Here is a 21,332-nt window from a genome sequence, read left to right on the forward strand (position 1 = left end):
GAGTGTTTCCAGGATAGAAGACCGGCAGATTAACTGACTAATGTCTACGATGTGAGTGTTTCCTGGAGAGAAGACCGGCAGATTAACTGACTAATGTCTACAATGTGAGTGTTTCCTGGAGAGAAGACCGGCAGATTAACTGACTAATGTCTACAATGTGAGTGTTTCCAGGATAGAAGACCGGCAGATTAACTGACTAATGTCTACAATGTGAGTGTTTCCTGGAGAGAAGACCGGCAGATTAACTGACTAATGTCTACAATGTGAGTGTTTCCAGGATAGAAGACCGGCAGATTATAGAACTGCTTACCTGGAAGGTGTACTTGATGCTGTAGCCTGACTGGCGGATGCGCACGGTCTCCAGCATACCCGTGTAGCGGAGCTGCCTGAGCACCAGGCCCTCGTTGAAGCGCAGGGGCAGCTTCTCTGCATTAGAACGGATGCATTTGACAAAGTAGGGCTCTGATTGGCCCAGAGTCTCCATCAGCTTATTGAGAGAGGCCTGTGGTAGGACAGATCAGGGGTGCCATCATTAGTCCAAAACGTTTATAAAAAATAAATAAAAAAAACTGTTAATAACTCCAAACGGAAAACATTTCTATTGGACAAATTCAGGTTGGCCCCTCCCTGTTTCGTTTGCTTCTGTTTGGTTCCTAGTGAACATACCAGGGCATTGACTTCACCAAAAACATTAAAACATTGTATAAACAGGCAGAAATAATACACGGACGGCACATTGGCTTTGTTGGTTTTATAGCAGGAAGGAGTGGTTTTGTTGGTGTACTGTGGCTTGTTTTATAGCAGGGAGAAGTGGCTTTGTCTGGTGTGAATAAATTGTTGTCATATCTTTATAACCTTTTTAACCACATAATAAAAGACTGTCTAGGATAAAAGGCTAGTGTGTCCTTGGCTGCTGTATCATGGAGGGTTGGGGTGAGGAGAGCGACTGGTCCTCTTGGGTTCTCTTGCGCCGGACAACAAGAAACAGACTGGGTGAGGTCCATCTGAATGCTTCTTACGAAGCCACTCCTTCGTTGCCCGGGCGGTGTGTTTGGGATCATTGTCATGCTGAAAGACCCAGCCACGTTTCATCTTCAATGCCCTTGCTGATGGAAGGAGGTTTTCACTCAAAATCTCACGACACATGGCCCCATTCATTCTTTCCTTTACACGGATCAGTCGTCCTGGTCCCTTTGCAGAAAAACAGCCCCAAAGCATGATATTTCCACCCCCATGCTTCACAGTAGGGTATGGTGTTCTTTGGATGCAACTCAACATTCTTTGTACTCCAAACCGACAAGTTGAGTTTTTACCTAAAGTTATATTTTGGTTTCATCTGACCATATATTCTCCCAATCTTCTTCTGGATCATCCAAATGCTCCTCAAATAAACTTCAGACTGGGCTGGACATGTACTGGCTTAAGAGAGAGGGGACACGTCAGGCACTGGGATTTGAGTCCCTGGCGTAGTGTATTACTGATGGTAGGCTTTGCATTACTTTGGTCCCAGCTCTCTTGGAGTCCATTTCACTAGGTCCCCCAGTGTGGTTCTGGGATTTTTGCTCACTGTTCTTGTGATCATTTTAACCCCACGGGGTGAGATCTTGTGTGGGCCCCAGATCGAGGGAGATAATCAGTGGTCTTGTATGTCCTTCCATTTCCTAATAATTGCTCCCACAGTTGATTTCTTCAAACCAGGTGCTTACCTATTGCAGATTCAATCTTCCCAGCCTGGTGCAGGTCACAATTTTGTTTCTGGTGTCCTTTGACAGCTCTTTGGTCTTGGCCATAGTGGAGTTTGGAGTGTGACTGTTTGAGGTTGTGGACAGGTGTCTTTTATACTGATAACAAGTTCAAACAGGTGCCATTAATACAGGTAACTAGTGGAGGACAGAGGAGCCTCTTAAAAGAAAAGTTACAGGTCTGTGAGCCAGAAATCTTGCTTGTTTTTAGGTGACCAAATACTTATTTTCCACCATAATTTGCAAATTAATTAATTAAAAAATCCTACAATGTGATTTTCTAGTTTTCTTTTCTCATTTTGTCTGTCATAGTTGAAGTGTACCTATGATGAAAAGTACAGGCCTCTCTCATCTTTTTAAGTGGGAGAACTTACAATTGGTGGCTGACTAAATACTTTTGCCCCACTGTGTGTGCATATGTATATATATATATATATATATGTGTGTATATATATATATATATATATATATAGTTTTGACCATGTATGTATGTATGTATGTATGTATGTATGTGTATATACACATAGTGTATGTATGTATGACCATGTATGTATGTATGTATGTATGTATGTATGTATGTATGTATGTATGTATGTATGTATGTATGTATGTGTGTGTGTGTGTATGAGAGTGTGTGTGTGGCTATTTCGGTGGCCAGGAATGCACTTCCCCCCCACTCCACTCGGAAGATGAAAGCAATCAGCCACACAACAGGATGTGGGAAGTGATGTCACCACTCGCAGCCTTCTGCCCAGGCTTCCTGCCAGCCAGAGAGGGTTAGAGTACAGGCCAGGGCTAGGGGATATGGGATTGTTGTTGTGGGGGTGGTCACGCCTCTTTACTCTCATACTGCGTCCCAAATGCCCCCTACTCCAGGTCCTGGTCAAAACTAGTGCACTATGTCGGGAATAGGGAGTCATTTGGGACTCCTCCTCCCCACTGTGAGCCAGGAGCAATAGAGACAGCCAGGCATGAGAAAAGACAACAGAGGAGTTAAGAAAGACAAGATGGTGGGAGGGATGGAGAGATGATTACGGCTGTGATAAAGGGGATGATCATAACTGAGATGAGTTGACAATGTCCCCTTCTGTTTCATCAGCCTACTCAGCTGGTCTTCCGAGAAGCTGGGGACTTACATATTTAAGTATTTACCTTTACTTTGGCGACTACAAAGTCATTTTTTAAACCTAGTTTGAAAGTAACTGTTCTTTCTGGAAGGTGTGCTGCGCCATTTTGCCTACATTTTCTCCGACATAGTCCAGCAATTTGAGTTCAACCAATGAGCATCAGCCCCTTGTCATATGAGACAGCTCGCAAGATGCATATGATGAACACACAGCAGGGCGAGAGCAATGGCATGTAGCACATATGTCATGTAGTACGCAATTTTCTGGGAACACTTTTTGGCTTGTGAGCACTATTTTCCGAACTACTGGCTAAAAAGTATACAAAAAAGTGCCAGAGAATCTTTTTAATATAAAAATAGCATATGGGTTTTTATCATTTTCTTTTTGACATGGTGAAATCTGCTCAACTGAGCTAAACATTCATCATCAGGGATCACACTAGTTTCCAGAGTGACAGAGACATGGGGACGTTCTTGACAAGAGATGCTTTTTATGGCCTATTAAATTGTATTTTTCCCCACCCAGACATGATGTCATCGTTGTCTTTTGGGTGGGATGATAAAAAAAGAAAACCTGACAGACGTCACAGGCTGGGACCTGACAGTGGGCGGACAGACAGTCAGAGGGAGGGAGGAGGTTGTCACAGGCTGGGACCTGACAGTGGGCGGACAGACAGACAGAGGGAGGGAGGAGGTTGTAAAAAGACGTCACAGGCTGGGACCTGACAGTGGGCAGACAGACAGACAGAGGGAGGGAGGGGAGGTTGTAAAGACCTCACAGGCTGGGACCTGACAGTGGGCGGACAGACAGACAGAGGGAGGGAGGAGGTTGTCGTCACAGGCTGGGACCTGACAGTGGGCGGACAGACAGACAGAGGAGGAGGAGGTTGTCACAGGCAGACAGACAGGACAGAGGGAGGAGGAGGTTAAAAAGTCACAGGCTGGGACCTGACAGTGGGCGGACAGACAGACAGAGGGAGGGAGGAGGTTGTAAAGACCTCACAGGCTGGGACCTGACAGTGGGCGGACAGACAGACAGAGGGAGGGAGGAGGTTGTAAAAAAGACGTCACAGGCTGGGACCTGGACAGTGGGCGGACAGACAGACAGAGGGAGGGGAGGAGGTTGTCACAGGCTGGGACCTGACAGTGGGCGGACAGACAGACAGAGGGAGGGAGGAGGTTGTCACAGGCTGGGACCTGACAGTGGGCGGACAGACAGACAGAGGGAGGGAGGAGGTTGTCACAGGCTGGGACCTGACAGTGGGCGGACAGACAGACAGAGGGAGGGAGGTTGTAAAAGACGTCACAGGCTGGGACCTGACAGTGGGCGGACAGACAGACAGAGGAGGGAGGAGGTTGTAAAAAGACGTCACAGGCTGGGACCTGACAGTGGGCGGACAGACAGACAGAGGGAGGGAGGAGGTTGTAAAAAGACGTTGTGGGACCTGACAGTGGGCGGACAGACAGACAGAGGGAGGGAGGAGGTTGTAAAAGACGTACAGGCTGGGACCTGACAGTGGGCGGACAGACAGACAGAGGGAGGGAGGAGGTTGTAAAGACGTCACAGGCTGGGACCTGACAGTGGGCGGACAGACAGACAGAGGGAGGGAGGAGGTTGTCACAGGCTGGGACCTGACAGTGGGCGGACAGACAGACAGAGGGAGGGAGGAGGTTGTAAAACAGTGGGCGGACAGACAGACAGAGGGAGGAGGAGGTCACAGGCTGGGACCTGACAGTGGGCGGACAGACAGACAGAGGGAGGGAGGAGGTTGTAAAAAGACGTCACAGGCTGGGACCTGACAGTGGGCGGACAGACAGACAGAGGAGGGAGGAGGTTGTCACAGGCTGGGACCGGACAGTGGGCGGACAGACAGACAGACAGAGGGAGGAGGTTGTAAAAAAGACGCTCCAGGCTGGGACCGGACAGCGGCGGACAGACAGACAGACAGGGGAGGGAGGAGGTTGTAAAAACAGAGGGAGGGAGGGAGGTTGTCATGGGACCGACAGTGGGCGGACAGACAGACAGAGGAGGGAGGAGGTTGTAAAAAGACGTCACAGGCTGGGACCGGACAGTGGGCTGGGACCTGAGACAGACAGACAGAGGAGGGAGGAGGTTGTAACCGGAAAGACGGACAGACAGACAGAGGGAGGGAGGAGGTCACAGGCTGGGACCAGACAGAGGGAGGGGAGGAGGTGACAGGCTGGGACCGGACAGACAGACAGAGGGAGGAGGAGGTTGTCACAGGCTGGGACCGGACAGTGGGCGGACAGACAGACAGAGGGAGGGAGGAGGTTGTAAAAAGACGTCACAGGCTGGGACCGGACTGTCACACTAGGACAGACAGACAGACGGACACAGGACCGGACAGTTGTAAAACGTCACAGGCTGGGACCTGACATGGCACAAGACAGACAGAGAGGGAGGAGGTGGGACCTGACCGGACAGCGGGCGGACAGGACAGACGGACCGGACGGCGAGGGAGGGAGGTTGTAAAAAGACGTCACAGAGGCTGGGACCTGACACTGGGCGAAGACAGACAGACAGACGGACGGACGGAGGTTGTAAAAAGACATCACAAGGCTGGGACCTGACACTGGGCGGACAGACAGACAGACGGGGACAGGGGCGGGAGACAGAGGTTGTAAAAAGACGTCACAGGCTGGGACCTGACAGACTAAAAAGACAGACAGACAGACAGACAGACGGAGGAGGTTGTAAAAAGACGTCACAGGCTGGGACCTGACACTAGACAGACAGACAGACAGACAGACGGACAGACAGACAGACGAGGTTGTAAAAACGTCACAGGCTGGGACCTGACAGTCGGACAGGCTGGGACCCAGACACTGGGCGGGTTGTAAAAAGGACAGGCTGGGACCTGACACTGGCAGGACAGGGAGGAGGTTGTAAAAGACGTCACAGGCTGGGACCTGACACTGGGTAGACAGACGAGGTTGTAAAAAAGACGTCACAGGCTGGGACCCGACACTGGGCGGGCGGACAGGCGTACAGGCAGAGGGAGGAGGTTGTAACAGACAGCTCATGGTACAACACCCAGAGTTCCAGAGAACATCCATACTGTCAGCTGGACTGAGCTGGTCACTTCCAATACACATCCCAGATAATCGTGTAGCAGAGAGATGTTACCCCTAACCACTGATCTGAGGTCAGTTTTGTATTTTATCCCTGATACACAGGTGTCAAACTCCAGTCCTCAAGGGCCAGCGGGTCTTCGCTCCTCCCTTGCACTTGATTGATCAATTAAGGTCACTGATTAGTTAGGAACTCCCTCACTTGGTTGTCTAGGTCTTAATGGGTGTAATTGGACAAGAATTTAAAAGATATAACAAAAACCAGCAGCCTCATGGCCCGCCAGGATTTAAGTTTGGCACCCTTGCCCTAATAGTTATGGGCATGATTTGGGAAAGATACACTGATCCTAGATGTGTGCCCAAGGGGGACTGACTGACCTGGAACTGAGCACTGATACTGGGTGGTTTCTTCTTCTTGTGGAGGTGGAGGAGGGACTTGGTGATGCGGTCGTGCAGCGTCAGGTTGCTGAGATACTTTAGGGACTTGACGTCAAGCAAGTGCTGCGGTAACAGAGAAGAACACACAGCCAGTATGAGTCAGCACTAGTACCATCACTAGCGGTTTAAACACAAGGTGGCTTAACAAGGTGGCTTAACAAGGTGGCTTAACAAGGTGGCTTAACAAGGTGGCTTAACAAGGTGGCTTACCTTTGGAAGACTGGGCTTTGATTTGTAGTTTTTGTTTCTCCTGGTAAAAGAGAGCAGATGGTTTAGGGACTTAGAAGAATATCTACACTGAGTCTTCTCTACCAGGCCAAAATAGGGCATAAAGAGGAGTGGTGTAGGAGGTTTGAGACAGAAACAGTCAGTCCTGACAGTAACTTAGGAGTGGTGTAGGAGGTTTTAGACAGAAAGTCAGTCCTTACAGTAACTTAAGCAGTGCTGGTGGTGGGTGATTGACCGGTGTGTTAACTTCTTTGGGACTGGGAGGCAGTATTGAGTAGTTTGGATAAAAAGGTGCCCAGAGTAAACTGCCTGCTACTCAGGCCTAAAAGCTAGAATATGCATATAATTAGTAGATTTGGATAGAAAACACTCTGAAGTTTCTAAAACTGTTTGAATAATGTCGAAGTATAACAGAACTCATATGGCAGGCAAAAAACCTGAGGCAAAAACCTGAGAAAAAATCCAACCAGGAAGTGGGAAATATGAGGTTTGTAGTTTTTCAAGTCATTGCCCATCGAATATACAGTGTCTATGGGGTCATATTTCACTTCCCAAGGCTTCCACTAGATGTCAACAGTCTTTAGAACTTTGTTGGATGCTTCTACTGTGAAGGAGGAGGGAATGAGAGCTGTTTGAGTCAGGGTCTGGCAGAGTGCCATGAGCTCTGTCTTGTGCTCCCGTGAGAGTTAGCTGCGCTCCATTGCATTTCTACAAACAAAGGAATTCTCCGGTTGAAACATTATTGAAGATTTATGATAAATTGATTCTATACTTCGTTTGACATGTTTCTACGAACTGTAATATGACTTTTCGCCTGGACTTGCCTGCGCCTCCTGAGTTTGGATTTGTGTACTAAACGCGCAAACAAAAAGTAGGTATTTGGACATAAATGATGGCCTTTATTGAACAAAACAAACATTTATTGTGGACCTGGGATTCCTGGGAGTGCATTCTGATGAAGTGAAGTGAATATTTATAATGCTATTTCTGACTTCTGTTGACTCCACAACATGGCAGGTATCTGTATGGCTTGTTTTTTAGTCTGATCGCCATACTCAGATTATTGCATGATGTGCTTTTTCTGTAAAAAATTAATTGAAATCTGACACAGCGGTTGCATTAAAGAGAAGTGGATCTAAAATTCCATGCACAACACTTGTATATTTTAGCAATGTTTATTATGAGTATTTCTGTAAATTGATGCGGCTCTCTGCAAAATCACCGGATGTTTTGGAACTACTGAACATAACGCGCCAATGTAAACATATTTTTGGATATAAATATGAACTTTATCGAACAAAACATATATGTATTGTGTAACATGAATTCCCATGAGTGTCATCAGATGAAGATCATCAAAGGTTAGTGATTTATTTTATCTCTATTTCTGCTTTTTGTGACTCCTCTCTTTGGCTGGAAAAATGGCTGTGTTTTACTGTGACTAGGTGCTGACCTAACATAATTGTTGTGTGCTTTAGTTGTAAAGCCTTTTTGAAAATCAGAAACTGTGCCTGGATTTACAACAAGTTTATCTTTAAAATAGTGTACAATACTGTTTTGAATTTGGCGCCCTGCAATTTCACTGGCTGTTGGCGAGGTGGGACGTTACCATCCCGAATATCCCAGAGAAGTTAAACTAAGATGTTGAGTCACTCACATGAGGATGCCGTGGGCTCTCTCCAGGAGCTTGCTGCTGGTGGAGTTGACAAAAATTCCTCCGTCCTCTTCCGTGTTGGACCCGCTGGATGACAGGCGGCTCTGACGCCCACCACGCCCATTCCAGCCCACACCATCCCTGGTTAGGAAGTTTCAAATGATCCACAGTTAAAAATATGCCTTGAGAAAATAGACATTTCATTTTAGCTGGACAACTTGGAAAGAGCTGGGAAAAAGCTTAAATAAGAAAATGCTTGACCAACATTGACTGTATTTCATGTCCTGTAGACATATTAAGCACCACCACAAATGGGATATGCTATCCTAGCCATAGGTTCAGCAGTGTAAAGCCTCAGGCCTCAAGGTAAACCCTGGTCATCCTAGCCAAGCGCCTGAACAAACAGCAGGTTTTTCTATCCACACAGCGGCTGGGGTCGGTTAACGGTCAACCCCTAACACCAAACCCCCTAACACCAAACCCCTTAAGCCCTGAGGGTAGGAGTCAGGAGAGAGAGAGAGAGAGAAAGACACTCCTGAGTAACCACTGGTAGTTTACTGTGTCAGGACTGGAGAGGAGGAGATCCATCATGGATTCCACCTGGCAAGCCATCAGGACTGGGGAGGAGAAGGCCATCCATCATGGATTCCACCTGGCAAGCCATCAGGGCTGGAGAGGAGGAGATCCATCATGGATTCCACCCGGGAAGCCATCAGGACTGGGGAGAAGGCCATCTATCATGGATTCCACCCGGCAAGCCATCAGGACTGGGGAGAAGGTCATCTATCATGGATTCCACCCGGCAAGCCATCAGGACTGGAGAAAAGGTCATCTAACATGGATTCCACCCGGCAAGCCATCAGGACTGGGGAGAAGAAGGTCATCTAACATGGATTCCACCCGGTAAGCCATCCCAGCAGCCAGGGAGGGATGTTTGTTTTCACACTCTGACCCATAATGATTTATACACCACCTCCTACTGGGCCTGTGGCCACACACAACGACACGTTAAACACGGTATCCATGCGGGAGTACATATATAAATGTTACTAATGTGGGGGCTTCGTCTTTCCTACAAGCAGGACGGGGTCAGAGGTTAGACACGTGTCCATGGGGTGGCGTCATGGGTGATAAGTCCAAGGCCAACAGGTGAAGACTTACAGTACAGTAGTGTTGTTGGGAGTCAAATGTTGGAATGTATACTATCTCTAAAGATGGAAGACTGTTTGTGACACTAACCACTTCTACATTAAATATGACGGGAAACAAAGCAAGCCATTTGTTTTCGGATTGTACCGTTTGATGTGGTCACCCAAATTAAAATGGTTACTCATTGTCTTAGGGTTTTATTTGCAAAAAAAACCTATGAACACCAAAGTATTTATTTGCTAAGTCAGAGTAAAACAACACTGAGGTCTCAAAGTATTTTGCTTTTACGACACAGTCTAGGATCCCATGGTTTTTGTCATATTTTGTGGCAAAACTGATGGGGAAAACAGGGCATATTTTGCTCTGTTTCGTGCATTCACAGCCAAGAATAGTTTGGACAGTGGAGACAGATTGAAAATAAGACTTGAGCATAAATGGCTGTCTCTCTTGGTTTGGACTTAGCAGGACCTGTTAAGATTTCTCTTCATAGAGGTCATGGAAGAGATCCAAAAGACCTACTTTAGCCAAGCTACAGGAAGAAATCAGGTCCAAAATTCATATAAAGAACAGAGTAAATCCTGAAACCCAGTGGTGAGATATATTTCCAATTTAAACAGGCCTCCCAATAAGTTTGGATGATTTAAACTAGAGACCGATAACTCCGTTGACTAGGGAATTACAATTATAGCACTAAAGCAATATAAACAAAATGCCCTGGTGGAAATAAATTAGGTTTCCACCCTGACCACACTTGAGACTAATCCTAGAAATATGAAAATGAGTAAGAAATGTTTCAGTTGCCAGTTCTGAAATACGGATACTTGTCCCTTTAATAAGGATCCGCTCCTTTATCCAATTTTCACCTAAAATGACACCCAAATCTAACTGCCCGTAGCTCAGGACCTGAAGCAAGGCTATGCATATTCTTGATACCATTTGAACGGAAACAATTTGAAGGTGGTGTAAATATGAAATGAATGTAGGAGAATATAACAAATTAGATCTGGTAAAAGATGATACAAAGAAAAAAACATGCGTTTAAAAAATATATTTTTTGTACCATCATCTTTGAAATGCAAGAGAAAAGCCATAATGTATTATTCCAGCCAAGGTGGAATTTACATTTTGGCCACTAGATGGCAGCAGTATATGTGCAAAGTTTTAGATTGATCCAATGAACCATTGCATTTCTGTTCAAACATTTGTATCAGTTTATTAATACATTTTCAAGTTCATAACTGTGCACTCTCCTCAAACAATAGATTGGTATTCTTTTACTGCAATCGCTACTGTAAATTGGACAGTGCAGTTAGATTAGCAAGAATTTAAGCTTTCTACCAATATCAGTTATGTCTATGTCCTGGAAAATGTTCTTGTTACTAACAACCTCATGCTAATCGCACTAGCCAACGTAAGCTCAACTGTCCCGTGGGGGACCCAAAGATCCTGTAGAGGTTTTTAAACAATGTTCCTCTAATGCTGTGTATGCTACAAGGAGGAACGGCTACAGAATATGTTTGTTTTCAGAGTACCCCTCTGGACCACAGACAGTACTGTAGCGTCCATCTGAGAAGACACCTACCGAGAGCCAGTATTTATTCGTCTCCTGAAACACATAACTCTGACCTGACATCATGCAGGAAACAGCTGCATGTGGGCTTTAGCACTAACTTAGTAACCCTGAGTGTGTGTGTGTGTGCAGGTGTGTGGGTCTGTGTGTCTCCTCCTCCAAATCATATTAGCAGGACTTGTGTAACAGTCCAAGACTTGCCCTCTTGCCCCCAAAAGCACTGTTCTAAGGGTGGTCTTTTGCCACTTGCTGTATACTGGGGCAGTAATGTCATGCTATGGGGTTAATTATGGGGTATGGGAAATAGGGGGCAGTAATGTTATGCTATGGGGTTAATTAGGGGGTATGGGGATCTAGGGGGCAGTAATGTCATGATTTGGGGTTAATTGGGGGGTATGGGGATCTAGGGGGCAGTAATGTCATGCTATGGGGTTAATTAGAAGGTATGTGGCACTAGGGGGCAGTAAAATCATGCTATGGGGTTAATTAGGGGCTATGGGGCTCTCGGGGGCAGTAATGTCATGTTATGGGGTTAATTAGGGGGTATGGGGATCTAGCGGGCAGTAATGTCATGTTATGGGGTTAATTAGGGGGTATGGGGATCTAGCGGGCAGTAATGTCATGTTATGGGGTTAATTAGGGGGTATGGGGATCTAGCGGGCATTAATGTCATGTTATGGGGTTAATTAGGGGGTACAGGGCTCTAGGGGGCAGCGGAAGGCGTTATGCGAGTCAGTGCACAATCATTATTTTAAAGTTTGTTCGATTTTCTCCAACCCATTGCCGAACAACCCCTCTTCTTCTCATTATTAAACAACCCTCCTCTTCTGTACTGGGGAGCGTTATTAAACATCCTCTACTGTAAACAACCCTCCTCTTCTGTACTGGGGAGCGTCATTATTAAACAACCCTCCTCTTCTGTACTGGGGAGCGTCATTATTAAACAGTACTGGGGAGCCTTATTAAACAACCCTCCTCTTCTGTACTGGGGAGCGTCATCCTCTTCTGTACTTAAAAACAACCCTCCTCTTCTGTACTGGGGAGCGTCATTATTAAACAACCCTCCTCTTCTGTACTGGGGAGCATCATTATTAAACAACCCTCTTCTGTACTACTAAAACAACCCTCCTCTTCTGTACTGGGAGCGTCATTATTAAACAACCCTCCTGTACTTCTGTACTGGGGAGCGTCATTATTAAACAACCCTCCTCTTCTGTACTGGGGATTATTAAACAACCCTCCTCTTCTGTACTGGGGAGCGTCATTATTAAACAACCCTCCTCTTCTGTACTGGGGAGCGTCATTATTAAACAGCCCTCCTCTTCTGTACTGGGGAGCATCATTATTAACAACCCTCCTCTTCTGTACTGGGGATCATATTAAACAACCCTCCTTCTTCTGTACAGCGTCATTATTAAACAACCCTCCTCTTCTCTACTAAAGGAGCGTCATTATTAAACAACCCTCCTCTTCTGTACTGGGGAGCGTCATTATTAAACAACCCTCCTCTTCTGTACTGGGGAGCGTACTGGGGATTCATTAAACAACCCTCCTCTTCTGTACTGGGGAGTGTCATTATTAAACAACCCTCTTCTTCTGTACTGGGGAGCGTTATTAAACAACCCTCCTCTTCTGTACTGGGAGCATCATTAAAACAACCCTCCTCTTCTGTACTGGGGAGCGTCATTATTAAACAACCCTCCTTCTTCTGTACTGTACTGGGAGCGTCATTATTAAACAACCCCTCTAAAGGAGCGTCATTATTAAACAACCCTCCTCTTCTGTACTGGGGAGCATCATTATTAAACAACCCTCCTCTTCTGTACTGGGGAGCGTCATTATTAAACAACCCTCCTCTTCTGTACTGGGGATTATTAAACAACCCTCCTCTTCTGTACTGGGGAGCATCATTATTAAACAACCCTCCTCTTCTGTACTGGGGATTATTAAACAACCCTCCTCTTCTGTACGTCATTATTAAACAACCCTCCTCTTCTGTACTGGGGAGCATCATTATTAAACAACCCTCCTCTTCTGTACTGGGGAGCGTCATTATTAAACAACCCTCCTCTTCTGTACTAAAGGAGCGTCATTATTAAACAACCCTCCTCTTCTGTACTGGGGAGCGTCATTATTAAACAACCCTCCTCTTCTGTACTGGGGAGCGTCATTATTAAACAACCCTCCTCTTCTGTACTGGGGAGCGTCATTATTAAACAACCCTCCTCTTCTGTACTGGGGAGCATCATTACTTAAACAACCCTCCTCTGTACTGTCATTATTAAACAACCCTGTACTAAAGGGATTATTAAACAACCCTCTTCTGTACTGGGGAGCATCATTATTAAACAACCCTCCTCTTTTGTACTGGGGAGCATCATTATTAAACAACCCTCCTCTTCTGTACTGGGGAGCGTCATTATTAAACAACCCTCTACTGTACTGGGGGGAGCCTTATTAAACAACCCTTACTGTACTGGGGAGCATCATTGCTGAACACACTCCAGAGTTTCCAGGGGGGAGCATTGTGAACACACTCCAGCCAGGGCAGTGACGCCCCAGTACAGAATCATCAACATTTTAGTCATTTAGCAAACACTCTTATCCAGAGCGACTTACAAGAGAAGGGCACAGACAGATTTTTCACCTAGTCGGCCCAGGGATTCAAACCAGCAACCTTTTGGTTATTGGTCCAATGCTGTTAACCGCTAGGCTACAACATATCTCAGCATACACCGTACAGTACACAGGTGGTCTTACCGTGGAGATTTCTCGTTGAGCGTGTTGCTGCCCTGCAGGTCCGACAGTGGTGTTCGTAGACTCTTTCTGACCACACCTGAGCCGGGAGAGACAGGGAAGGAGGAGAACACAACAAGGTGAGAGGACACGCAAAGATGGACCAGGCCAAACCCAGACCAATGTTAGACCCCAGGACAATACCAGTTCTAACTCAGTGGACAGAACTGGGCTGTTTCTGGTTGTAATGATGTCATAATGACAGTTACATGTATCCAAATGTCTGATTTAAATCGGGTTATATAGTGCTAAAAATAATGGAGGTTAACAGTGAGTTTGGCTGTTAGCGTGGTTGTGAGAATTATGGAAGTCTGGAAGATCCACTTTGGAAGCGTTACTCAGTTTAGTTTGGACTAATGATTAACAAAGGTTTTAGTTCACTGTATGGACAAACACTTAAAGACAGTTATTGGAAACATGCCTTTGATAATTGGGAAGGTCCAACACTAAGAACCACGATTCTAACTCCCCAAAAACCAAATGTTTATATAAACCCATGATTCATCCTGATATTCCAAGAAACATCTATTTTCTCAGAAGATGGTATTCTATGAAGAATTGCATGACGATATACATGAGGGGAGAATCTATGACTTTGTGGTCAAATATCCAAACATGCCAAATATAATTGAGCTGAACTGTTGCATTTAAAAGAACAATGGGTGCTTCTGGATCATGTTTAAATGAACCATTGTAGCTCTGAAGTCAAAATATACATACACTCAATTCAGAGGCACCTATTTGAGTGAGATATTGTTGGCCTCCAATGGGCGAAAACAAACCGGTTTTGTCAGGAAAGCATTTTTCAATAACTGTGACGGCTGTGTTTTTGGCAGCTGTGCGTTTTCCCTCAATCTGATTGGCTTATGACCGTTGGCAGAGGAGATGTAATCCATACACCAACATTCCATCTTCAAGTGGTGAAACCTCTGCCAATCACACACAGTGAGAGAAAACAGAGCATCCTAGAAAGCATCCCATCACTGAGAAAGTGATTTGAAGTGAACTACATTCTAGCGATTCATTTCAGACTGGTTGAAGGCTGTAGGCCATTTGGTTTTCAGTATCATCAGTATGTTCTGCTATATCCGGCGCTGTTGAAGGGTAAAGAGAAGAAAATACAGTTGGCTACAAGCTCTTAAAAACTGTGCTTGGTGTGGACTTGATGTTGAACAACCTTGTGTATTTTTTTAGAACACTTGAAGAGGGATATTATTGAAAAACCCTGAAGAATGTGTTATTTTTTCTAGAACAATTGAATGATATTATTGGTTTGTGTGTGAATAGGTTAGTTAGATTTACATGAGGGTGAGATGGAGGGACGGATCCCAACCCCCATCCATCACAACCCCCATCCCTTACATGGACCCTACCCTCCAGATCGGCCCCTAGACCCTACCCGTCCAGATCGGCCCCTAGACCCTACCCGTCCAGATCGGCCCCTAGACCCTACCCGTCCAGATCGGCCCCTAGACCCTACCCGACCCCCTAGACCCTACCCGTCCAGATCGGCCCCTAGACCCTACCTTCACTTCAAGTAGATCTGAGATGATTGAAATATGGTAACAGGATAAGCATAAACAAACAATATGGTAATAGCACAACCATGCCCTCTGATAGGCTAGATGTTCTCTATATTTCATTTAGAGGTGTGTGTGTGTTGTGGGTGGGGGCGGGGGTGCAGACTAGTGACATGGTGGACCAGTGAGTTGACCCTTGATCTACGCCCCTGAGCAGGTACCAGGCCAGGGCCACCAGGTCAACATGGTGACAACACTGCATGTGTCTGTGGTGGTGGAGACTAGTGGTGTTACTGTGTCTTACCCCAGACCACAGCTTGGATTAAACAGGAAGTTAGAGTGCCTGTCACCATGCTAACAGGACCGTTCAGTGCTGGGTCGCCCCACAAACACAGAGTTAGTGAGAAGGTGTGGGGGGGGGACTAGCATAGGCACATACTAGATCACATGCAAGACTGGCTGTTAAGACACATACAGGTGCATGCAGAGATTGGGGGAGAGGAGACCAACAAGCATCTAATTTAATGGAAGGATGAATAGAAACATTATGCCTTCTTGGTCCACCTACTAAATATCTAGACAGTACAGGTGGATGACAAATGCTGTGGAACTAAACTCATGATTTTAATGAAGAGTAAACAAGAGATCTTGGGGTTTTAAATGAGTTCCCCCTCACAAAAATGATATCTAAAGAATGCTATAATTCAACTCCATCATAATGTTTATTTACTAAAATGTCTCTGGTCTGATGCTGTTGGTCTACCTCACCCCTACGGTTACCCCTCACAGTTGCATGAACGTGAGGAGAGAGGGTTATTGTGGGAAATGCAGTCTTACTGTACTTCTCCTCTTTGCACCTCTGCAGGATCTCTAAACTTCTCTGATGCACAGGGTGATGCAGAAAGCTAAAACTATCCACACTGCACAAAACTGCACAGGGAGCAGCGGCATCATGCCCTTGGGAAGCAAAACAAAAAAAGAAAAAGAAAAGAAAGAAAAAGAAAGAGAGAAAAGACAGATTAGACAGCAGGAAGAATGAAGAGCAGCAGACTACAAGAGAGATACCTGCCAGACGTTCAGGAGAGAGGATATACACTACATTCAAACTGCAGTTGGGGTCAGAGGTGGGATCCGTTGTGGTTCTAGGAGGGTGAGTTTGACTAACGGTGACAGAGTTAACCTGTAGGCTATTCCCCTCCTTCACCCGCTGTCAGCTTTAGGAGATCATGATGTCACCAGTGATGTCCCCTTTGACAGTGTTACATTTACATTTGGAGTGAGCGCATTTCTGAATGAGTAATCAAAGAATTTGAACATTGAGTCATTTTTCTGACACACATTTCTGTCAATTGGTATGGGGCCCCTGCAGTTGGTATTGACGCTCATAGGGAAATTAATCAATGTCTTTACTGCTTTGTCAGCATGGAAGCTAGAAGTTACACTATGTTAATTAAAGTGTGTTTAGGAATCAAAAAGGCTATATTTGGTTATCTAGGAGTATACAGTTTATATGGCTGAATCACAATGTCAATGTGTCTATGTTCAGTGCAGGCAGACAAGAAGTAGCACCACTGTAGACTAAAGGGTTGAGGGACAGAAGGCACCACTGTAGACTAAAGGGTTGAGGGACAGAAGGCACCACTGTAGACTAAAGGGTTGAGGGACAGAAGGCACCACTGTAGACTAAAGGGTTGAGGGACAGAAGGCACCACTGTAGACTAAAGGGTTGAGGGACAGAAGGCACCACTGTAGAGTAAAGGGTAACAGAAGGCACCACTGTAGAGTAAAGGGACAGAAGGCACCACTGTAGACTAAAGGGTTGAGGGACAGAAGGCACCACTGTAGACTAAAGGCACACCACTGTAGACTAAAGGGTTGTAGACTAAAGGAGGGACAGAAGGCACCACTGTAGACTAAAGGGTTGAGGGACAGAAGGCACCACTGTAGACTAAAGGGTTGAGGGACACCACTGTAGACTAAAGGGTTGAGGGACAGAAGGCACCACTGTAGACTAAAGGGTTGAGGGACAGAAGGCACCACTGTAGACTAAAGGGTTGAGGGACAGAAGGCACCACTGTAGACTAAAGGGTTGAGGGACAGAAGAAGGCAGTCATGTATAAAGAGTGGAAAAGCTTGAGGGACAGAAGGCACCACTGTAGCTACTTGAATGACAGGACAGTACTACCAGCACTAGGCACACACACTACAGTATACAAACAGTAGGGGGTTGAGGGCTGAAGTCACCACTGTAGACTAAAGGGTTGAGGACACACACCATGTAAGGCAGAAGGCACCACTGTGTATGGGACACAGCATGTGCCCTGGCTGCACTGGGGTCCACAGAAGACACCACTGCCTATAATTTACAGCAGGCACCACTGTATGACTATGACTGGGGTACTTGAATTAAAGGCACCATTTAGACTAATGTTTCAACTTCATCATCTACAGGCACCACTGTGTGAAAATGATGCAGAAGGCATGTTTTTTGAGGGAAAAAGGCACCACTGTAGACTATAGAGTTTTTTCTCCAATGACATCATTGAGGGACGTGCATCACTTTAACTATAGAGTTGAGGGACAGAAGGCACCACTGTTACTAATTGTCTGAGGGACAGAAGGCAGTCATTAAAAATAACAAACCAATTAGTAGGCAATGCACTAGGCACACAACTACAGTTAAAACAGATGATGGGACACAGCATGATGCCCTGCTCATTTCTCCGCACAAAAAAATTTACAGTGCCTTATGACTGGACTTGAATTAAAGGGACATTTCACATATGTTGACTTTTCTACAGTAGTGCTGGAGAGGATGAATTTTAACCAATTATGAGTAGGCATTTCCTTCTAATTGCTTAAGTAAAAAAAAATATATATACATTTCCCTTCCCTAAAAAGGAGCCTAAAGGGGGAAAAAGGACCCAGGAGCCTAAAGGGGGAAAAGGACCCAGGAGCCTAAAGGGGGAAAAGGACCCAGGAGCCTAAAGGGGGAAAAGGACCCAGGAGCCTAAAAAAGGACCCAGGAGCCTAAAGGGGAAAAGGACCCAGGAGCCTAAAGAGGGAAAAGGACCCAGGAGCCTAAAGGGGAAAAGGAAAAAGGACCCAGGAGCCTAAAGGGGGAAAAAGGACCCAGGAGCCTAAAGGGGGAAAAGGACCCAGGAGCCTAAAGGGGGAAAAAGGACCCAGGAGCCTAAAGGGGGAAAATGGACCCAGGAGCCTAAAGGGGGAAAAGGACCCAGGAGCCTAAAAAAAGGGGGCCTAAAAAGGACCCAGGAGCCTAAAGGGGGAAAAACGGACCCAGGAGCCTAAAGGGGAAAAGGACCCAGGAGCCTAAAGGGGAAAAAAAGGACCCAGGAGCCTAAAGGGGGAAAAGGACCCAGGAGCCTAAAGGACCCAGGAGCCTAAAAAAGGACCCAGGAGCCTAAAGGGGAAAAGGACCCAGGAGCCTAAAGGGGGAAAAGGACCCAGGAGCCTAAAGGGGAAAAGGACCCAGGAGCCTAAAGGGGAAAAGGACCCAGGAGCCTAACGGGGGAAAAGGACCCAGGAGCCTAGGACCCAGGAGCCTAACGGGGAAAAGGACCCAGGAGCCTAAAAGGGACCCAGGGGGAAAAGGACCCAGGAGCCTAACGGGGGAAAAGGACCCAGGAGCCTAACGGGGGAAAAGGACCCAGGAGCCTAACGGGGGGAAAAACGGACTCAGTGTGCAGCACACTCACCAGTCTTCCTGTGTAACGTGTCTCTTCCCAGACTCCCTGAAAGCCACCATGGCTCTGAAGACCCAGGCTCTGAGGGACAGCCCAGCGGAAGGTGGCTGGGGGGACCGGATGCCCATCAGGCCACAGACGAAGGCGTTTTTGCTGCTCTTCAGTAGGGCCACGATGTCCGGACGCATATGGTCCGTATTCTTCTCCCGGAAGTCCTGGGTGGGGATACAGAGTGTGATAGAGAGACAGAGATAAAAAAAAGGACCCAGAGTGTGAGTGAGAGCAAGAGAAAGAGAGGGAGAACAAGGGAGAGAGTGTATTTTTGTGAGAGAGAGAGACAGAGAAAGGGAGAGTATGGGTGCATGAGAGAGAAAGAAAAGCGAGAGAATAGCTAAGCATTGCACTCAGTTCACCCTCAGTTTAACGTACACATAAGCTCAGCTTCAATTCACCTTTCAGCTTTTAGTTTCCTCTCTAGTGAGACTTTCATTGGAACAGGTAGGCAGCTTCTTGTATGGCTGAACTCCTGAGGTTTCCAAAACCATGTCCCTAAAGAAGCCCTGTCATAGAGGATGGACTCGGTTTGAACTGGATTGCAACACCACTAATTAAAACCTTTCTTAATGAAACTCTCCCCAGGAACAGGGTAATTATATTGATTGATCCCTCATATATTGCCAATGTGGTTCCAACCAAGCTGTGAAATGTTACTTGGACTCTGTTCCATCCAAACACAACAATAGTAAATCCCATGGAAATGAACAGGTTGAATGAGTGCAAGAGAGAATGAAGCGTTTGTAGTTCGCAGGAGACGACACAGAAACCAGTTGAGCGAAAAGGACACGACTGCCCAGACCTGCACAATGTGTGACATATTCCTGGTTGCCAAGTCTGAGGTCTGGGTTATAGGAGAGTGATTAACAAATCATCCTGTACAGGTATGTGTAAGTCTTCACAGCCCATTACTGTGTGTGTGTGTGTGTGTGTGTGTGTGTGTGTGTGTGTGGAGCCTAAAGTGTGTGTGTGTGTGGGAAAAGGACCTGCCAGCCTACAGCATACTGTATGACCAAATGCATGAAACATATTGCCTGACTTGAAAACACCCCCCCACACACTGAGGTGACCCCTATATCCTTAACACTGCCGTGCTAACCTGAACCATGCTGGCTCTGATGTTCTCTTTTCACATGGTCCTTTCCAGGAGTATACCTGCCAGAGTAAACAGTAGTTTGTCCTACAGACATTTCTATTCCACTCAATGGATAGATTTAAGCTAGGACGCTATGACACACACATGAAGCTCTTGTTGACCCAGACAGTCAGACACTGACCTTGACCCCCCAGTATTTGACCTTGCCGCGTAGTGGCGGATGATGAAGGCGGGCTCCATGACGGCGGGGAACTCAATGTAGTCCGTTGCCCTCATGCTGTCCTGGGTGAACTTGTCCAGCAGAGTCTGGTTAGAGGCCTGGGGGAAGCTGGGACAAGGACGGCAGGGGGGTTGGTGTCATCATGTCTCAGGGAGGATCATAATGCATACACATGCAGGAACACAGAGACACATGCAGGAACACGAGCAGAGACACAAGCAGAAACACGAGCAGAGACACAAGAAGAAACACGAGCAGAGACACACGCAGAAACACAAGCAGAAACACGAGCAGAGACACACGTAAATCCCAGAAATGAACACGAGAGAATGAAGCAGAGACACACGCAGAAACACGAGCAGAGACACACGCAGAAACACGGTCTGGGTTAGAGACAAATCACGTACAGAAACACAGAGCAGAGACACACGCAGAAACACTGAGCAGAGACACACGCAGGAACACAGATACAGAGAAACACTGCCGCAGGAACCCCTATATCCTTAACACTGAACCATGTTGGCACAGAGACATTTCTATTCCACTCAATGGATAGATTTAAGCACACGCAGGAACACAGCTCTTGACACAGACGCAGGAACACAGAGACACCGCAGGAACACAGAGACACATGAAGCAGGAACACAGAGACACACGCAGGAACACAGAGACACACGCAGGAACACAGAGACACACGCAGGAACACAGAGACACAGGAATCACAGATGACACACGCAGGAACACAGAGACACATGCAGGAACACAGAGACACAAGCAGAAACACGCAGGAACACAGAGACACACGCAGGAACACAGAGACACACGCAGGAACACAGAGACACACGCAGGAACACAGAGACACACGCAGAACACAGAGACACACGCAGAAAACACAGAGACACACGCAGGAACACAGAGACAGCAGAACACAGAGACACA

General features: G+C 46.5%; 1 protein-coding gene across 1 annotated transcript in view; it reads right to left on the reverse strand.

Annotated features, from left to right (window-relative positions):
* The window catches only part of LOC135552611 (unconventional myosin-IXAa-like), a 186,377-nt gene that overhangs the window by 37,568 nt on the left and 127,477 nt on the right, over nt 1–21,332 (reverse strand). The window contains 10 exon segments of the mRNA XM_064984329.1: nt 311–502; nt 6,340–6,462; nt 6,610–6,649; nt 8,285–8,422; nt 13,761–13,836; nt 16,154–16,273; nt 19,036–19,048; nt 19,050–19,238; nt 20,355–20,383; nt 20,386–20,501. Coding sequence (XP_064840401.1) covers nt 311–502; nt 6,340–6,462; nt 6,610–6,649; nt 8,285–8,422; nt 13,761–13,836; nt 16,154–16,273; nt 19,036–19,048; nt 19,050–19,238; nt 20,355–20,383; nt 20,386–20,501 — 1,036 coding nt within the window.

The sequence above is a fragment of the Oncorhynchus masou genome, chromosome 2 (genome assembly GCF_036934945.1).
Source record: "Oncorhynchus masou masou isolate Uvic2021 chromosome 2, UVic_Omas_1.1, whole genome shotgun sequence".
Lineage (NCBI taxonomy): Eukaryota > Metazoa > Chordata > Actinopteri > Salmoniformes > Salmonidae > Oncorhynchus > Oncorhynchus masou.